The sequence below is a fragment of the Lepidochelys kempii genome, chromosome 1 (genome assembly GCF_965140285.1).
Source record: "Lepidochelys kempii isolate rLepKem1 chromosome 1, rLepKem1.hap1, whole genome shotgun sequence".
Taxonomy (NCBI): Eukaryota; Metazoa; Chordata; order Testudines; family Cheloniidae; genus Lepidochelys; species Lepidochelys kempii.
This window is the reverse complement of record NC_136380.1, coordinates 99672290-99688252: the sequence shown is the minus strand read 5'-3', so window position 1 is coordinate 99688252 and position 15963 is coordinate 99672290. Positions and strand designations below refer to the sequence as shown.

The 15963-nt window shown below is 42.4% G+C and overlaps 1 protein-coding gene across 6 annotated transcripts in view; it reads left to right on the top strand.

The window, feature by feature from the left end:
• The window catches only part of STK24 (serine/threonine kinase 24), a 136166-nt gene that overhangs the window by 85786 nt on the left and 34417 nt on the right, over positions 1-15963 (top strand). For all 6 annotated transcript variants that reach the window (XM_073348324.2, XM_073348314.2, XM_073348276.2 and 3 more), the window contains exons 4-5: positions 1189-1297; positions 1418-1575. In XM_073348324.2, coding sequence (XP_073204425.1) covers positions 1189-1297; positions 1418-1575 — 267 coding nt within the window. The remainder of the gene's footprint in view (positions 1-1188; positions 1298-1417; positions 1576-15963) is intronic.

Below are 15963 nucleotides of genomic sequence, written 5' to 3'. Positions count from 1 at the left end.
TTTTTATTTGTTTTACAATGAACATATGAAATCATTCCAAATTTCTAATTTCATTTGGGATTTTTTTGTTTTTGTTTTTTTAAGTGGGGATGTAATTAGGGTTTAAAAATAGTAACCATTTAACCGATTAAAATTCTATCGGTTAAATGGTTAACCATTAAGGAGTTCACAAAGGCGGGGAACTAGGGGTGGTGTGTGGGGGAGGACTCCCACGTTTTACATGGGGCTCCGCTGCCTCCCCGCACCTGGGTTCCTACCCTGGGTGTGGGATCCCGGCCACCAGGATCCCAGGTGTGGGGCCAGCAGCCAGGACCCCAAGCATGGGGGGCAGATGAGTTTTAGTCATTAACTGAAACCAATAAGACTGGGCTCATCAGTTAGCTGGTTAAACTTTTACATCCCTATTTTTAAGATGGGAAGTAGACTGACAGCCTGAATGACAAATATCTTCCTGGTCACCACCACCATACTGTCCTAAATTTTTGTCCCCTCTTCCCTTCCCTTTTCTCACTCTGATGTATAATAAGGCACCAGGCTGTCTCCAGTGTGGTCAAATCTCCTGCCAAGCCTGGTTTCCTCTTGTGTCTAGGTCTCCCACTCTGGCTTGGATCCCCAGGTAGTTTGGGCTCGATGGACACGCTCTTCCTTACCAGCTTGGCCCCAGTTTGCCCTGCTGCTCACCTAGTGCTCTGCTGATCTCATTTTCATTGCTCTCATACCTTACCTCCTAGTCAGCTCTGTGTTGCCAGGCTGTCCTCTATTTCTTATCCCTGTTAAATCCTCATGCCATACACCCATATTTGGTCCGGTAGTGGGGGTTGGACAGCAAAAAGGAAGTAGCAAAACTTGAAAATTGCCACCTGCTGTTGTGACTAGGAATTGAACACTTGAACATCTCAATTTATTAGAATGCAGGTAACTCTTTCCCCTGGGTGAGCAGATTTATGCACAACAGGGGCAGGGGGAGAAGGAGAGGGAGAGAAGAAGGAGCAGGTGATTACACTATGAATGAAGGAGAGAGAAAATTAGCATCAAAAGCAATAAAACATAAAACATTGTTAACTACTTTTACTTATTCACAAGCACATATGGCATTTTTTCCTACTGTTTATTTTTTCCTACTGTTTCTGTGTCATCTCATTTGTAGTTTACAGGTATTTACAAATATTTTTTGCGTGTTTCTCCTAGTTAGAGCCTGGCTGTCTCGATGAAATCCAGATTGCTACAATATTAAGAGAGATACTTAAAGGACTCGATTACTTGCATTCAGAAAAGAAAATCCATAGAGATATTAAGGGTAAGTTATTTAATCATTTTTTTAAAATAGTTTTGGTTAAATGTTCAAACAGTAGAGATAAGGAAAACCTTTGAAACATCAAAAATGTAAACTTTTAAACTGCCTTTTTTTCTTTGCTAGCTGCCAATGTTTTGCTATCTGAACAAGGAGAGGTAAAATTAGCAGACTTCGGAGTAGCAGGACAACTAACAGATACACAGATAAAGAGAAATACTTTTGTGGGAACTCCATTCTGGATGGCACCTGAAGTAATAAAACAGTCAGCATATGACTCAAAGGTAAGATTAGAATAGACTTTTCTATTTCTAGGGAATTACCCAGAGCCCCTTCTCTTCCAATTTTATTTATTAGATAAACTAAATGCTTTGTGCAGGCTGTGAATTACATGGTTGCAGTCTGAGGCTCACCTGAGCCACTTCCTGTATTACTGCTGTTGCTCATGCACTTAGTCTTTTATTTTTCCTTTTTTCCCTCAGAACTACTCCAGTGACTTTAACTTAATTGTAAACATTTTTTTTCAGGTTATAATACATAGTTGCATTTAAACTGATTTCAGCTGTGCTTTTGAGTTACCACACTATTCGGACACAGATTTGAAAATTCTGTGTAGACAGATGTCTGTAGAAAGTGCTGATCACACTCCAGACCTTCTACATAAAGCAAATGTAACATGTGTTGAACTATGTATTTCTTTACCATATTGGGAAACAGACTTTGGATATAAGGCAGTGGTCTTGAAAACTAGTCTAATAAATGTTGTGCCAAATACAGATATACATTTTATCTGTGCAAATATACTCCTTTATTTTCATTTACCCTTCCTGGCACTGCTCACCCTCTCCAGTATCTAAAAAGAGGCGTAAGACCTCTAAACAGACAACTGGGAGAGGAAGGTCTCTGGCATCAAAATTCTCTAAGCAGAGGGATGAGAGTAGAGTGCAGCCAAAATCCAAGCACTCTTCTCTGGTAGCTCCAAAATCACCAATGTTGACTCCAGCCCTGAGGCAAATAATGTCAAGTCCAGGTCCTGAAGAGGCACCTGGACTTGACCACAGTACCACAGTGTCCCGAGACCATCTTGGCATCCACCGCATCAGAGGTGTTTGTGGCAGAGATCTGCGGAGCCTATCTGTGATGGTGTCCCTGGCACTGCAGGAGATCACGCCCCAGGTACAGTTGAATGGGATGATCCCAGAGGGTCACCAGTATTGTTGGTGCAGTAGTTGGTACTGCAACAATCTCCAGTGTCTCAAACTTCACGCCCGTTGGTACTGTTGAATGGGATGCCTGCAGCGTTGGCTGCTCTCCACTCTTCACTGACTGGGCATTGGTTTCTGGCACCATCAGGAGCAGCTCCCCGTTGATCAGCAGAAGGTGGTTTGTACTCCTCTGATTTGAAGATTGGCTCTTACATTTCCCAGCCTTGGAGCCAGTCACACTACTCCCCACTTAGGTGTTACTTCCCTAGGTTTCTTTGAAATCCTCCAGCTGGAAGAGGATCAGGCATGTGGTCAGGGAGTCACTGGGTCTTCCTACTGGTCAGGGCCAGCTCCAGGCACCAGCTTTCCAGGCCAGTGCTTGGGGCGGCATTCAGAACGGGGTGGCAGTCCGTGTCCCTCAGTGGCAGTTTGGCGGCAGCTCCACCGCTCTTCCCGCTGCGGCAGCTTTTGGGCGGCACCTCCACTGCGTTTGTGGGGGCGGGGGAAGCAGCAATTCGGTGGCACTTCTGCCGCTGTTGTGGCAGTGGCAATTCGGTGGTGACTGCTTGGGGCAGCAAAATCGGTAGAGCTGCCTCTGCTATTGGTCCAGTGGCCCTGTTGGAACCCATGAGGATCCCCCCTGATTTCTAGGTCATACATGAGGTGTTCCTGCTCTGTGACCTCAGAGAAGCATGGGAAGTCTACTTTCTAGGTACCACCTGTTCCTGACCCTGGTACCAGGCCCATTTCTGAGCAGGAAAAGATGGTTCAGGAGGGCCCTGCTTGACAGCTAGCAGAGGAGGAATAGCCTCAGCCTAGGCTGGCTTCATCCTCTTCTTTTCCTGATGAGGCAGTTTCCTTAGGAGGCATCTCACGCCCTCCTTTGCTGTTAGCAGCGAATGAAAGGGAGTTCCAGGGCGAACCCCCAAATCAAAGATCTGAGAAGCTAGATTTATTTGGTAGAAAAGTTTATTCTAATGTGGGGTTACAACTCAGAATTGCCAGCCAACAGGCTCTTTTGGGATGTTATGATTATAATGTTTGCAAGTCCATGTTAAAGTTTAGGGACATATTGCTGGAGGATGCTAGAGTAGAGTTCTCCTCTTTATATGATGAGTGGAAATCTGGAGCGAGAACTTCCCTCTAGGCTAGACTAGATGCAGCAGATTCAGCTCCTAGGATCATCATGGCCTCTGCAGTTTCCATGCACAAGAGCTCTTGGCTGCAGGCCCTGGGGCTTGCACAAGAGGTCCAACAAACAATACAAGACCTGCCTTTTGTAGAGTATTCATTTTTTTGGTGGAAACAGACTCCAAGCTCCATGGGTGAAGGATTGTAGGGCAACTTTAAAGTCTTTGGGGTTGTATATTCCAGCCCTGTCTAGGAAACATTTTTACCTGCAGCAGACCCACTGTTACTCTGCCCCTGCTCCTTGTTAGGACCTGCAAAGAAAGAAAAGTAGAGGTTATAATAAACCACTTCCTCCTTCTGCATCTGCATCAACGCCTGCTCCATCTAAACAGCCAGGTGGTGCTAAACAGATATTTTGATAACTTGGTTGAGGACATCACCCCACTTTCCAGGATGCTAGATTCCGTCTCCCTCATGTTTGTAAGCCATCTTTCCCACTTCCTCAGTGCATAGTCCTGGATTACTTCAGACCGATGGGTCTTAAGCACTGTGGAAGTGGGATATACCCTCCAGTTTGTTTCTGCCCTTCCCTGCCTGTTCCTCTTCAGGGACCACTCTCACAAGGAACTTCTCCCCCAGGAGCTTCATTCTCTCCTTTGTGTAGGAACCATAGAGGACATTCTGCACTGTCTCAAGAGGGAAGAGGTTTATTATTATTATTTCCTAATCCCAAAAGCAAAGGGAGGTCTTGACCAATTTTAGATCTGTGCCAGCTGAACAGATATCTCACAAAGATAAAAGTTTTGCATGATCACCCTGGTTTCCATTATTCCCTCTTTGGATCCTGGAGGTTGGAATGCTGCCCTCAACTTAAAAGATGTCTATTTTCGTGTGGCAATTTATCAAGGTCACAGAATGTATCTCAGATTTGTAGTGAAGCACTCTCATTAGCCCTTCACCATGCTGCCCTTTGGCCTGTCAGCAACTTCTCGGGTTTTCACCGTATGACAGTGATCGCTGCTTTCTTGAGGAGGCTGAGTTCAAGTTTATCTTTATCTGGATGACTGGCTAGTGTAAGAAGCTGGTCAAGGACTCAGTTATTGTTCAGTGTCTCTCTCATCCAGTCAACGTTTGAAGCTCTGGGTCTACTGATCAATTTATAGAAATCTCTCTTTTGTCCAGTTTAGAAGACAGATTTTATAGGAGCAGTACTGGATTCTATTCAAGAGCTTTCCTTCTAGACACAAAGTTCCAAACAATTTGATCTCTTGTCGCAGATCTCAAGGCTCACCCAGTCACAAGAGCTCAAAACTGCATTAGGCTCTGGGGGCGTATGGCTTTTTGCATATTCATAGGTATGCGAGAATGCATCTGAGGAATCTTTAAAGTTGACTGTCTTCTGGTTTTTTTGCCAAGTTGTCACCATGTGAACTCAGTCCTGAATGTGCCCTCTTAAGTATTCTCTAGATTGGTGGACAGACCCAGTCAGTGTATGTGCAGGCATTCCCTTTGTTCGCCCTAAACCTTTGCTGATATTGGTGATGGATGCATCTGCCCTGGAGTGGGAGGCTCATCTGGGTCCCCTCCAAACTCAGAGTTTATGGTTCTCAAAGGACCAGTCTCTATATATCAACATCAGGGAGCTACGGACTGTCCACCTAGCCTGTCAGGCTTTCCTATCCAGGTCAATGTGTAACCTCAGAATTTGACATTACTGTATGTATCCCAGAATGCGATATTACTGCAGTTAATCATTTTTCTGTGTTTAGCTATTGCTAGCTGAAAACCAAATACTACATAGCTAGAGATAATTTTAGGTTCTGAAAGGCAAGGTTAAAAGCTCCTTGTTTGGAGTTTTGCTAATTAGAATGAAATACATTAAACAAAAAAATTAATATACCATAAAAATAAAAGGAATGTTTGGACAGTCAACCTTGGTTAAGTGTCCCTAATATATAAGTTTTATTGTTGTTATAACTAAAAATGTTTTAATAAAAAATTAGTAGTTCGCTAAAATTAGGAAAATTGGTGACCCACTAAGAGTCACTATGAGTTATGTGCTTTGCTTAAGTTAACTATAAAAAATTAGGCAAATAATAAACTTTGGAGCAGTCAGAGAAAGCTTTTCTTTCAGTAAGATTCTGGCACCTAAACTCCTCAGCAACTGGACAGAAGGAGGGCCCCTGGACAGAAGACTGGTTGCTGATTCCTCAAAACCATTTCAAACTTTGGGTAAATATAAATGTTTGGGATGCACTGAACTTACTTCGACAGTGTCTGTGTGTGTGTGTCTGCTTGAAACCCCATTAAAAAGTAGTTTTAGGTAAAAGCACTCTTGTTTATACCAATCATTTATCAGACACAGGAGCTATGTCCCCATTGATTTGTTCCTAACACCGCATGGTAACAGATTTAGTGAGCCAGTTGCCAGGAGACGTGGAGAGGCGAGGACAACTGGTATAAACGATTTGCTGTGCAAGAAGGGAGGATGGCGTGGCAGGGTAGAAGCCTGTAATTTCCCCATGTCCTAGTCCACAAGTCAATTTACTTATAAATTTCGTTACTGGGACTCAGGGTTGAGGCTGGTGACCTGGTCGAGTGAGAAATTATGTCAGAAGGAAAGGGAACATCTGGAAAGAAAGAACCATTGGGCATGGTTTTGGGAAACAGCTTGACTGATAAGAACATAAGAACGGCCCTATTGGGTCAGACCAAAGGTCCATTTAGCGCAGTATCCTGTCTTCCGACAGTGGCCAGTGCAAGGTGCCCCAGAGGGAATAAACAGAACAGGTAATCATCAAATGATCCATCCCGTTGCTCATTCCCGGCTTCTGGCAAACAGAGGCTAGGGACACCATTCCTGCCCATCCTGGCTAATAGCCATTGATGGACCTATCCTCCATGAACATATCTAGTTCTTTTTTTAACCCTGTTATGGTCTTGGCCTTGGCCTTCACAACATCCTCTGGCAAGGAGTTCCACAGGTTGACTGTGCATTGTGTGAAGAAATACTTCCTTTTATTTGTTTTAAACCTGCTGCCTATTAATTTTCATTTGGTGACCCCTAGTTCTTGTATTATGAGAAGTAAACAACACTTCCTTATCTATTCTCTACACCAGTCATGATTTTATAGCCCTCAATCATATCTCCCCTTAGCAGTCTCTTTTCCAAGCCCAGTCTTGGAAAAGTCCCAGTCTTATTAATCTCTCCTCATATGGAAGCTGTTCCCTTCCCCAATCATTTTTGTTGCCCTTTTCTGAACCTTTTCCAATTCCAATATATCTTTTTTGAGATGGGGCGAGCACATCTGCACACCGTATTCAAGATGTGGGTGTACCAAGGATTTATATAGAGGCAACATGATATTTTCTGTCCTATTATCTATCCCTTTCTTCATTATTCCCAGCATTCTGTTCACTTTTTTGACTGCCATTGCACATTGAGTGGATATTTTCAGAGAACTATCCACAATGACTAGAAGATCTCTTTCTTGAGTGGTAACAGCTTATTTAGACCCCATCATTTTATAAGTATAGTTGAGAGTATGCTTTCCAATGTGCATTACTTTTCAATTAACAACATTATATTTCATCGGCCATTTCATTGCCCAGTCACCCAGGTTTGAGAGATCCTTTTGTAACTCTTCACAGTCTGCCTGGGTCTTAACTATCTTTAGTAATTTTGTATTATCTGCAAATTTTGCCATTTCACAGTTTCCCCCTTTTCCCAGATCCTTTATGAATATGCTGAATAGGACTGGTCCCAAGACAGACCCCTGGGGGACACCACTATTTACTTCTCTCCATGCTGAAAACTGATCATTTATACCTACCCTTTGTTGCCTATCTTTTAACCAGTTACTAATCCATGAGAGAACCTTCCCTCTTATCCCGTGGCAGCTTACTTTGCGTAAGAGCCTTTTGTGAGGGACCTTGTCAAAGGCTCTCTCAAAATCTAAGTACACTATATCCACTGGATCCCTTTGGTCCACATGCTTGTTGACCCCCTCAAAGAATTCTAGTGGATTGGTAAGGCATGATTTCCCTTTACTAAAACCATGTTGACTCTTCCTCAACAAATTATGTTCATCTATATGTCTGACAATATTATTCTTTATTATAGTTTCAATCAATTTGCCTGGTACTGAAGTCAGGCTTACACGCCTGTAATTGCCAGTATCACCTCTGGAGTCCTTTTTAAAAATTGGCGTCACATTAGCTATCCTCCAGTCATCTGGTACAGAAGCTTATTTAAATGTTAGGTTACAGACTACAGTTAGTAGTTTTGCAATTTCGCATTTGAGTGTCTTCAGACCTCTTGGGTGAATACCATCTGATCCTGGTGATTTATTGCTGTTTAATTTATCAATCTGAGGTATCATTAGAGGAGGTTTTGGAACAATCTGGGACAGTTCCTCAGATCTGTCACCTAAAAAGAATGGCTCAGGTTTGGGAATCTCCCTCACATCCTCAGCTTTGAAGACCTATGCAAAGAATTCATTTAGTTTCTTCGCAATGGCCTTATTGTCCTTGAGTGCTCCTTTAGCACCTCGATCATCCAGTAGCCCCACTGGTTGTTTAGCAGGCTTCCTGCTTCTGATTACTTTTTGAGTCTTTGGCTAATTGTTCTTCAAATTCTTTTTTGGCCTTCCTAATGGTATTTTTACACTTCATTTGCCGGTGCTTATGCTCCTTTCTATTCTTCTCAGTAGGATTTAACTTCCACTTTTTAAAGGATGCCTTTTTGCCTCTCACTGCTTCTTTTACTTTGTTGTTTAGCCACGGTGGCTCTTTTTTGCTTCTCTTACTATGTTTTTTAATTTGGGGTATGCATTTAAGTTAAGCCTCTATTATGGTGTCTTTAAAAAGTTTCCATGCAGCTTGCAGAGATTTCACTTTTGGCACTGTACCCTTTAATTTCTGTTTAACTAACCTCATTTTTGTATCGTTCCCCTTTCTGAAATTAAATGCTAGAGTGTTGGGCCACTGTGGTGTTTTTCCTGCCACAGGGATATTAAATTTAACTATATTACGGTCACTATTATCAAGCTGATGATATATATGAGCATGATAATGGTCTTTGGAAGCCTGGAGTCTTCACTGTACCCAGGGCGTTCCTGTAGCTCTGTAAGCAGATGGTAACCATGGTAGCAGAGAAAGAGATAAATCAGTTTAACTCTTCTACTTCTGCCTTTAAGAAAAATAAAATTGAGATAGAAAAGAAAGTAGTGAGTTAGACATCCTCCGGGCAACAAACCTGACTCAGACAGCAAATATAGTAGCAGTGTAGATGCAGGTGTGTGACAATGAGAGAGTGACAGATTGGAGCAGGGGGTATTTGGATTAAAAAAGCAGACTGATAGAAGCCGGGTTAGAGCCTTACTGAAGGAATCCCAGGATAAGACCCAGGCAGATCATGGGAATGTAAAAGACAAAGTTGTGCTCTCAAACCCATGTTGGGAGAGCAGAAGTGAATAGTGGCAGTGGTTAGAGAAGTCGTAGTTTGTGTTAGGGGGCTTTCCTTTCGTCCCCTCCCATGGTCCTTGTAACGCAGACAGAAAGCAGAAGACTAGAAGTCCAAAGTGCAGGCAATGCAATGTTTATTGGGGTTCCAAGCAAGCATGTCCTTAGCTTTACACACGGGCAGAGTCTGTTCCCCTGTGTTCTGTTCCCCGCTCTGACGCTGCTGAGCGTTTACCCCAGGTCCCCCTTCCCAGTTCTGACACCACAGAGCCTTGCCTGTGTCCCCATTCCCACCTCCTCCTTCTTAGCAGGCCCAAATATACCTGAAATGCATGCCTACAGTCCCACCCCTTATAATTTATAGTCATGTTCCGTTTTGTGGGGTTGTGGGTTTGGGGTCTTCTTCCCACCTCTTTTGTATCCCAAGGGAGGGGTGAGGTTGTGCTTGGGACAGGCATTTCTTTGGTCTTTTAGTGTTTTATTCCCCCCCCCCCCCAATTCCCCTTTGCCCCTCACTACTGGTTGTTTGGCCTTGCCTTGAGATAGGGCTTGAGGCAATCTTAAAAGTGTGCTCATATATTACATTGCCACCATGCCCTGTAACACTTTAACTGCTCAATTCCTTACCTCTTCCCATTATGCTAGCAAACCCATCTGGCCAGACAGAAGCAACGCACACAGTGTCTTTGTTCACACATATTAGTAAGGATATAAGAGTATCAAAGGTCAAACCCAAAATTCTATCCCAGGCTGACAAACAAACCTATATACGAACAGTCTGAGGATGGGTGTGAGAAGGACCCTGACTTGTATGCTTTCTATTATGATTATGAGAGGGATGATCCCCAAGAGCTTCCTTTTCCCTTGGGTCCTTCTGAGCAGTCCCCATTTGGTCCTTTGCTTGAAACACTGGAAGAGTTGCAGAAGCCCCTGCCCATAGCTTCTATAATAAACCAAGGAGGGGAAGAATGGGTACAGATCAGGTCCTTCTCCCCTGAGCAGGTCAGGGCAGCAGGGAAATCAGTTAGCCTGTTAAACCACAACACGGACTTGGGATGGCCTGCAAGGATAGCTGGCACCCCTGGTCTCAACTCTGGCAGATGTGGTGGCAACAGCCAATCTCCTCTCGGATCCAGGATAGGGGTAAGGATACACGTTCCCAGATGCTTTGGCTCACGGAGCCCCACTTTTTGTTGTTTCCTGTTGTCATAAATATAAAGGGAACGGTAAACACCTTTAAAATCCCACCTGGCCAGAGGAAAAACCCTTTCACCTGTAAAGGGTTAAGAAGCTAAGATAACCTCGCTGGCACCTGACCAAAATGACCAATGAGGAGACCAGATACTTTCAAAGCTGGAGGGGGAGAAACAAAGGGTCTGGGTCTGTCTGAGTGATACTTTTGCTAGGGACAGAACAGGAATGGAGTCTTAGAACTTAGTAAGTAATCTAGCTAGATATGTGTTAGATTATGATTTCTTTAAACGGCTGAGAAAATAAGCTGTGCTGAATGGAATGGATATTCCTGTTTTTTTGTCTTTTTGTAACTTAGAGAACCCCTCTAGGTAAAACCTTATGTTTTGAATCTAATTACCCTGTAAGGTATTTACCATCCTGATTTTACAGAGGTGATTCTTTTTACTTTTTCTTCTATTAAAATTCTTCTTTTAAGAAAGTGAATGCTTTTTCATTGTTCTTAAGATCCAAGGGTTTGGGGTCTGTGGTCACCTATGCAAATTGGTGAGGATTTTTATCAAATCTTCCCCAGAAAGGGGGGTGAAAGGTTTTGGTGAGGATTTTGGGGGGAAAGACTTCTCCAAACAACTCTTTCCAGTAACCGGTTAAACATTTGGTGGTGGCAGCGTAAGTCCAAGGGCAAAAGGTAAAATAGTTTGTACCTTGGGGAAGTTTTAACCTAAGCTGGTAAAAGTAAGCTTAGGAGGTTTTCATGCAGGTCCCCACATCTGTACCCTAGAGTTCAGAGTAGGGAAGGAACCTTGACAGCTATATTTTAAAGTTTTTCCTGGCTTAGGTTTCTCTTCGTTCCTAAGTCATTCTTTACACACACACACACACCCCCGGCTTCTTCTTTCTCCACAACTGTCCCTCCCCCTTCCGCTTCTTCTTTCTCCATAACCCTACCTCCCTCTTCCGCTTTTTCTTTCTCCATGAACCCACCCCCCATTCACTCTCCCCTACCCTAGCCACTGCTTTTTCCTTTTGCGTTTGTGTGTTTTGTTTTATAAGTTAAGGGTTAATGCCACAACTGGAAGTATTTTATTGTCCTTGAAAATGTGATTGCTAAGCAATAGGAATGTTAACTCTGCTACTGATTCTAGTTACTGCCTTAAAAATAGTTGTTAAAAAAGTAGTAAATTAACAACAACAAAAAAATCAGGTCCAAAGATTGCCATTTATTTTCATGGCCATAAGGGGAGCTGTGGCTCTGCATAAAGCAACCCCATGAAAGCAATAGCCCTCCCAAAGAAGACTCTAAAGGAAGGCGAGGGCCAAAGGGGAAGAAAGGAAAGAGAAAGGAGACAGGCTTCAAGAGTTGAGTCAGAGCCCCTAATACCTGGTGGTGGAAATTTTAAAAATGTCTCCTAAGGTACAAGCCAAAGGAAAAATAAGAGCATGGCTACACTGGAAACTTCAAAGCGCTGTCACGGGAGCACTCCGAAGTGTGAGTGTCATCGCACGTGAGTGCTGGGCGAGAGCTCTCCCAGTGCTCCTGGTAATCCACCTCCACAAGATTTTAGTGGAACAGTCAAGCCCCAATGATGTTGTCTTTTGGCTGGTCCTTAAAAGTGATGGCAGAACTTGGAGGCTGGTAGTTGATTTCCGCCCCCTTAATCGGGTGATACTACCAATGGCCTTTGTAGTGGCTAAGCATCAGGAGGTGATGACCTCCATTGTAGGAGGGGCCCAGTGGTTTTCAGTTTTGGATTTGGCCAATGCTTTCTTTGCTATCCCTTTACATCAGAGCAGCTATTACATATTTGCTTTTACCTTTCAAGTTGTGTTTTGCCAGTGTCCCCATGGACTGGAAGAGTGCCCCTATTATTTGTCATGTCCATGTAATCAAGATGTAGAATGGAATGCCTAAAAAGGATAGTGTAATTTCCTGTGTAAATAATATCCTGGTTGCACTTACACGAGGAAAAAAATCTAAAGGTATTGAACAAGGTGTTATATTCAACCCCAAACTTTAAACTTTTTGAATTTTTTGTAAGCCCCCCAAAAGCCCAATTGTGCTCCCACCAAGTAAATTAACTTGGAGTAACTCTGGGAAAGAAGAGGCATTCCCCTGACCAACAAAGAGTGGAGCTGATTCTTAAACTCCAGACTCCCACAAATGTAATTGCTCTTAAATCCTTTCTGGGTATGAATAAAATGTTGGGAGAAATTAACAAGGACTTTTTTTAAAAAAGGCAACCATGCTGCATAAATTATTAAAAAGGGGGATACAATGAAACTGGGGCCCTCTACAGCAGGAAGCCATGGTCCAGTTAAAACAGGCCTTGGTTCAGGTTCCAGATTTAGCATATCCCTGGGTGGGACAGCCATTTGTGCTGCAACTGGCAACTACTGAGAGGGGGATGGAAGCTGTACTAAGAGAGAACCATGCTACAGTGCTCCGCCTTGTGGCATATGCCTCCTAACTTTCCAGTAAGGTAAAATAGGGGATTCACCTTGTCAAGGTTCCTTCCCCACTCTGAATGCTAGGGTACAGATGTGGGGACCTGCATGAAAACCCTCCTAAGCTTATCTTTAGCAGCTTAGGTCAAAACTTCCCCAAGGTACAAAATATTCCACCCTTTGTCCTTGGATTGGCCGCTACCACCACCAAACAAATACTGGTTACTGGGGAAGAGCTGTTTGGAAACGTCTTTCCCCCCAAAATACTTCCCAAAACCTTGCACCCCACTTCCTGGACAAGGTTTAGTAAAAAGCCTCACCAATTTGCCTAGGTGACTATAGACCCAGACCCTTGGATCTTAAGAACAATGAACAACCCTCCCAACACTTGCACCCCCCCTTTCCTGGGAAATGTTGGATAAAAAGCCTCACCAATTTGCATAGGTGACCACAGACCCAAACCCTTGGATCTGAGAACAATGGAAAAGCATTCAGTTTTCTTACAAAGAGACTTTTAATAAAAATAGAAATAAAGAAATCCCCCCTGTAAAATCAGGATGGTAGATACCTTACAGGGTAATTAGATTCAAAACATAGAGAACCCCTCTAGGCAAAATGTTAAGTTATAAAAAGATACACAGACAGAAATAGTTATTCTATTCAGCACAATTCTTTTCTCAGCCATTTAAAGAAATCATAATCTTAACGCATACCTAGCTAGATTACTTACTAAAAGTTCTAAGACTCCATTCCTGGTCTATCCCCGACAAAGCAGCATATAGACAGACAGACCAGACCCTTTGTTTCTCTCCCTCCTCCCAACTTTTGAAAGTATCTTGTCTCCTCATTGGTCATTTTGGTCAGGTACCAGTGAGGTTACCTTTAGCTTCTTAACCCTTTACAGGTGAGAGGATTTTTTTCTTTGGCCAGGAGGGATTTTAAAGGGGTTTACCCTTCCCTTTATATCCCCGCCCAACACTGCACCACCATCAGTACCATGTCAGGCAGGCCCTGCTCTCTCCCAGCTTGGAGAAAGACTCCTTAGGCCTCTGGCTCACAGCCTTTTTATACAGGCCAGCTGGGGCCTGATTGGGGCGTGGCCCAGCTGCGGCTGCTTCCCCAATCAGCCACCCCCAGCCTCAGCCCTCTCCAGGGCTGCTTTTAACCCCTTCTATTTTAGGAGCGGAGTAGCCACCCCGCTACACATGGGAATGAATAAGAACTGGCTATGTATCATGGTTTGAGTTACAAATGGTCTATGCTGGCGACTATGAGAATCCCTACCACTTCAGTGGCAACAGCACCATCCTCATGTATGCACTAGAGGCTAGTGGGGGAGCAGATTTGGAATTGGAGGCTATGCAGGTGGGTTCAGTTGTTGCTGGGGGGGAACTGACAGGCTGTTGTTTAATTGTAGTAAGCCCAAGTGCATTCACTTGTGGAGTGAAATCCCTAAGCAGACAGTTCCAGGGGGAAAGCCAGTTCATTTTAGGCTGAAACAATCGCTTTCAACCCCAAACGCTGGTCAAAAAGGTCTGAGGGAGGCAAAACTACAAGTAGTAACAACAAAAGGGGGAATGGAAAGTTCCTTGCCCTACACTTTAAAGGCCCCAGGTTCTGAAAAAATTCATAATAAAAAAAGTTTAATTAAATAATGCCTTAATAAAATAATTATTAACTTGCAGCCCAAAATAACACAAAATAAAAGGTATAAAAATATAAATTCTAAAACCACCTGTTATCAATTTGCTCAGGGCATATGTAGTTCAAAGCAATGTAAAAGAGTAATTAATAATCAACCCACACTCTAAAAAGGTTATTGTAGCAAACGTCTCAACAATAAAACCTCACTGCAAAAAGTTGTCCCCAGCCATTACGTACGGGCTAAAAAAATTAATTTAATCTTCATAATGTGCCCAAACTCTGCAAAGGCCAGGCAAAAAGGGACATATTAAAAGCAGTTGGCATGGGGTAGGGGTTCCTAATAGTTCAGATAAAATAAATGCAGAGTGGCAGCACCTAAAAATTTAGCAACGCCCCTGAGGGTATCTTTAAAAAAGCTAAATTCCAGACAGGATAGGGTGGCAGTTCCCAAAAAAGGACCACCTCTGCCTCTTGCAGGCTGTTGGTGCCCTTCAGGGTAATGTTTCCTTGGCCCTAGCATGCATGCTAATACAAATGTATATTATTAATATGGTAAAGGACATAATACAATATGGTATGAGTTGAATATTCCTATTAAAAATTAGGATCATTATTTTTAAAAATTCCGTCCAGACTAAAAAAAAATTCGCAATCCTGGTAAAAAATGGTAAATTTTACCTTTAAAAAAAAATCTGGGAAAATCATTATTTTTGTCTTGCTGATGTCAAAAATAAAAATAAAATGGGTTTCCCCCATTTTGGCCTGGGGTCTTAATGGTAATCAAACAGTAATAAAGCCCATGAACCACAGAGCATGGGTAACAAGAAAAGCATGGGTATCAAAATAAAAAATGATAAAGCCTGCTTAAAAAATTAAATATAAATGCACTAAAAATACCTTGCAGCCACAAAATATATATTTAAGAATAACAAAAACACAGACATTATGCCATTAATCCATTTGCAAATAAATCTATAATTGTGTATGTGGGTAATAATTGTGTATGTTTTAAAAGTTGGTGTCCAATGCTCATGATTAATTATTTGCATCATGTACCTCATAATCTACGTGAAAACAAATTAGGGCTGCCAGTGATTAAAAAAATTAATCACAAGTAAAAAGAATCATGATGATTCTTAGTTTTAATTGCACTGTTAAACAATAATAGAATACCATTTATTTAAATATTTTTGAGTGTTTACATTTTCAAATATATTGATTTCAATTACAACACAGAATACAAAGTGTACAGTGCTCACATTGTATTATTTTTTATTACAAATATTTGCACTGCAAAAAACAGCAAAAGAAATAGTATTTTTCAGTTCACCTCATGCAAGGACTGTAGTGCAATCTCTTTATCGCGAAAGTGCAATTTACAAACGTAGAAATTTTTTTTACATAACTGCACTCAAAAACAAAACAATGTAAAACTTTAGAGCCTACAAGTCCACTCAGTCCTACTTCTTGTTTGGCCAATTGCTAACATGAAAAAGTTTGTTTACATTTACAGGAGATAATGCTGCCCGCTTCTTACTTATAATGTCACCTGAAAGTGAGAACAGGCTTTTTCATAGCACTGTTGTAGATGGC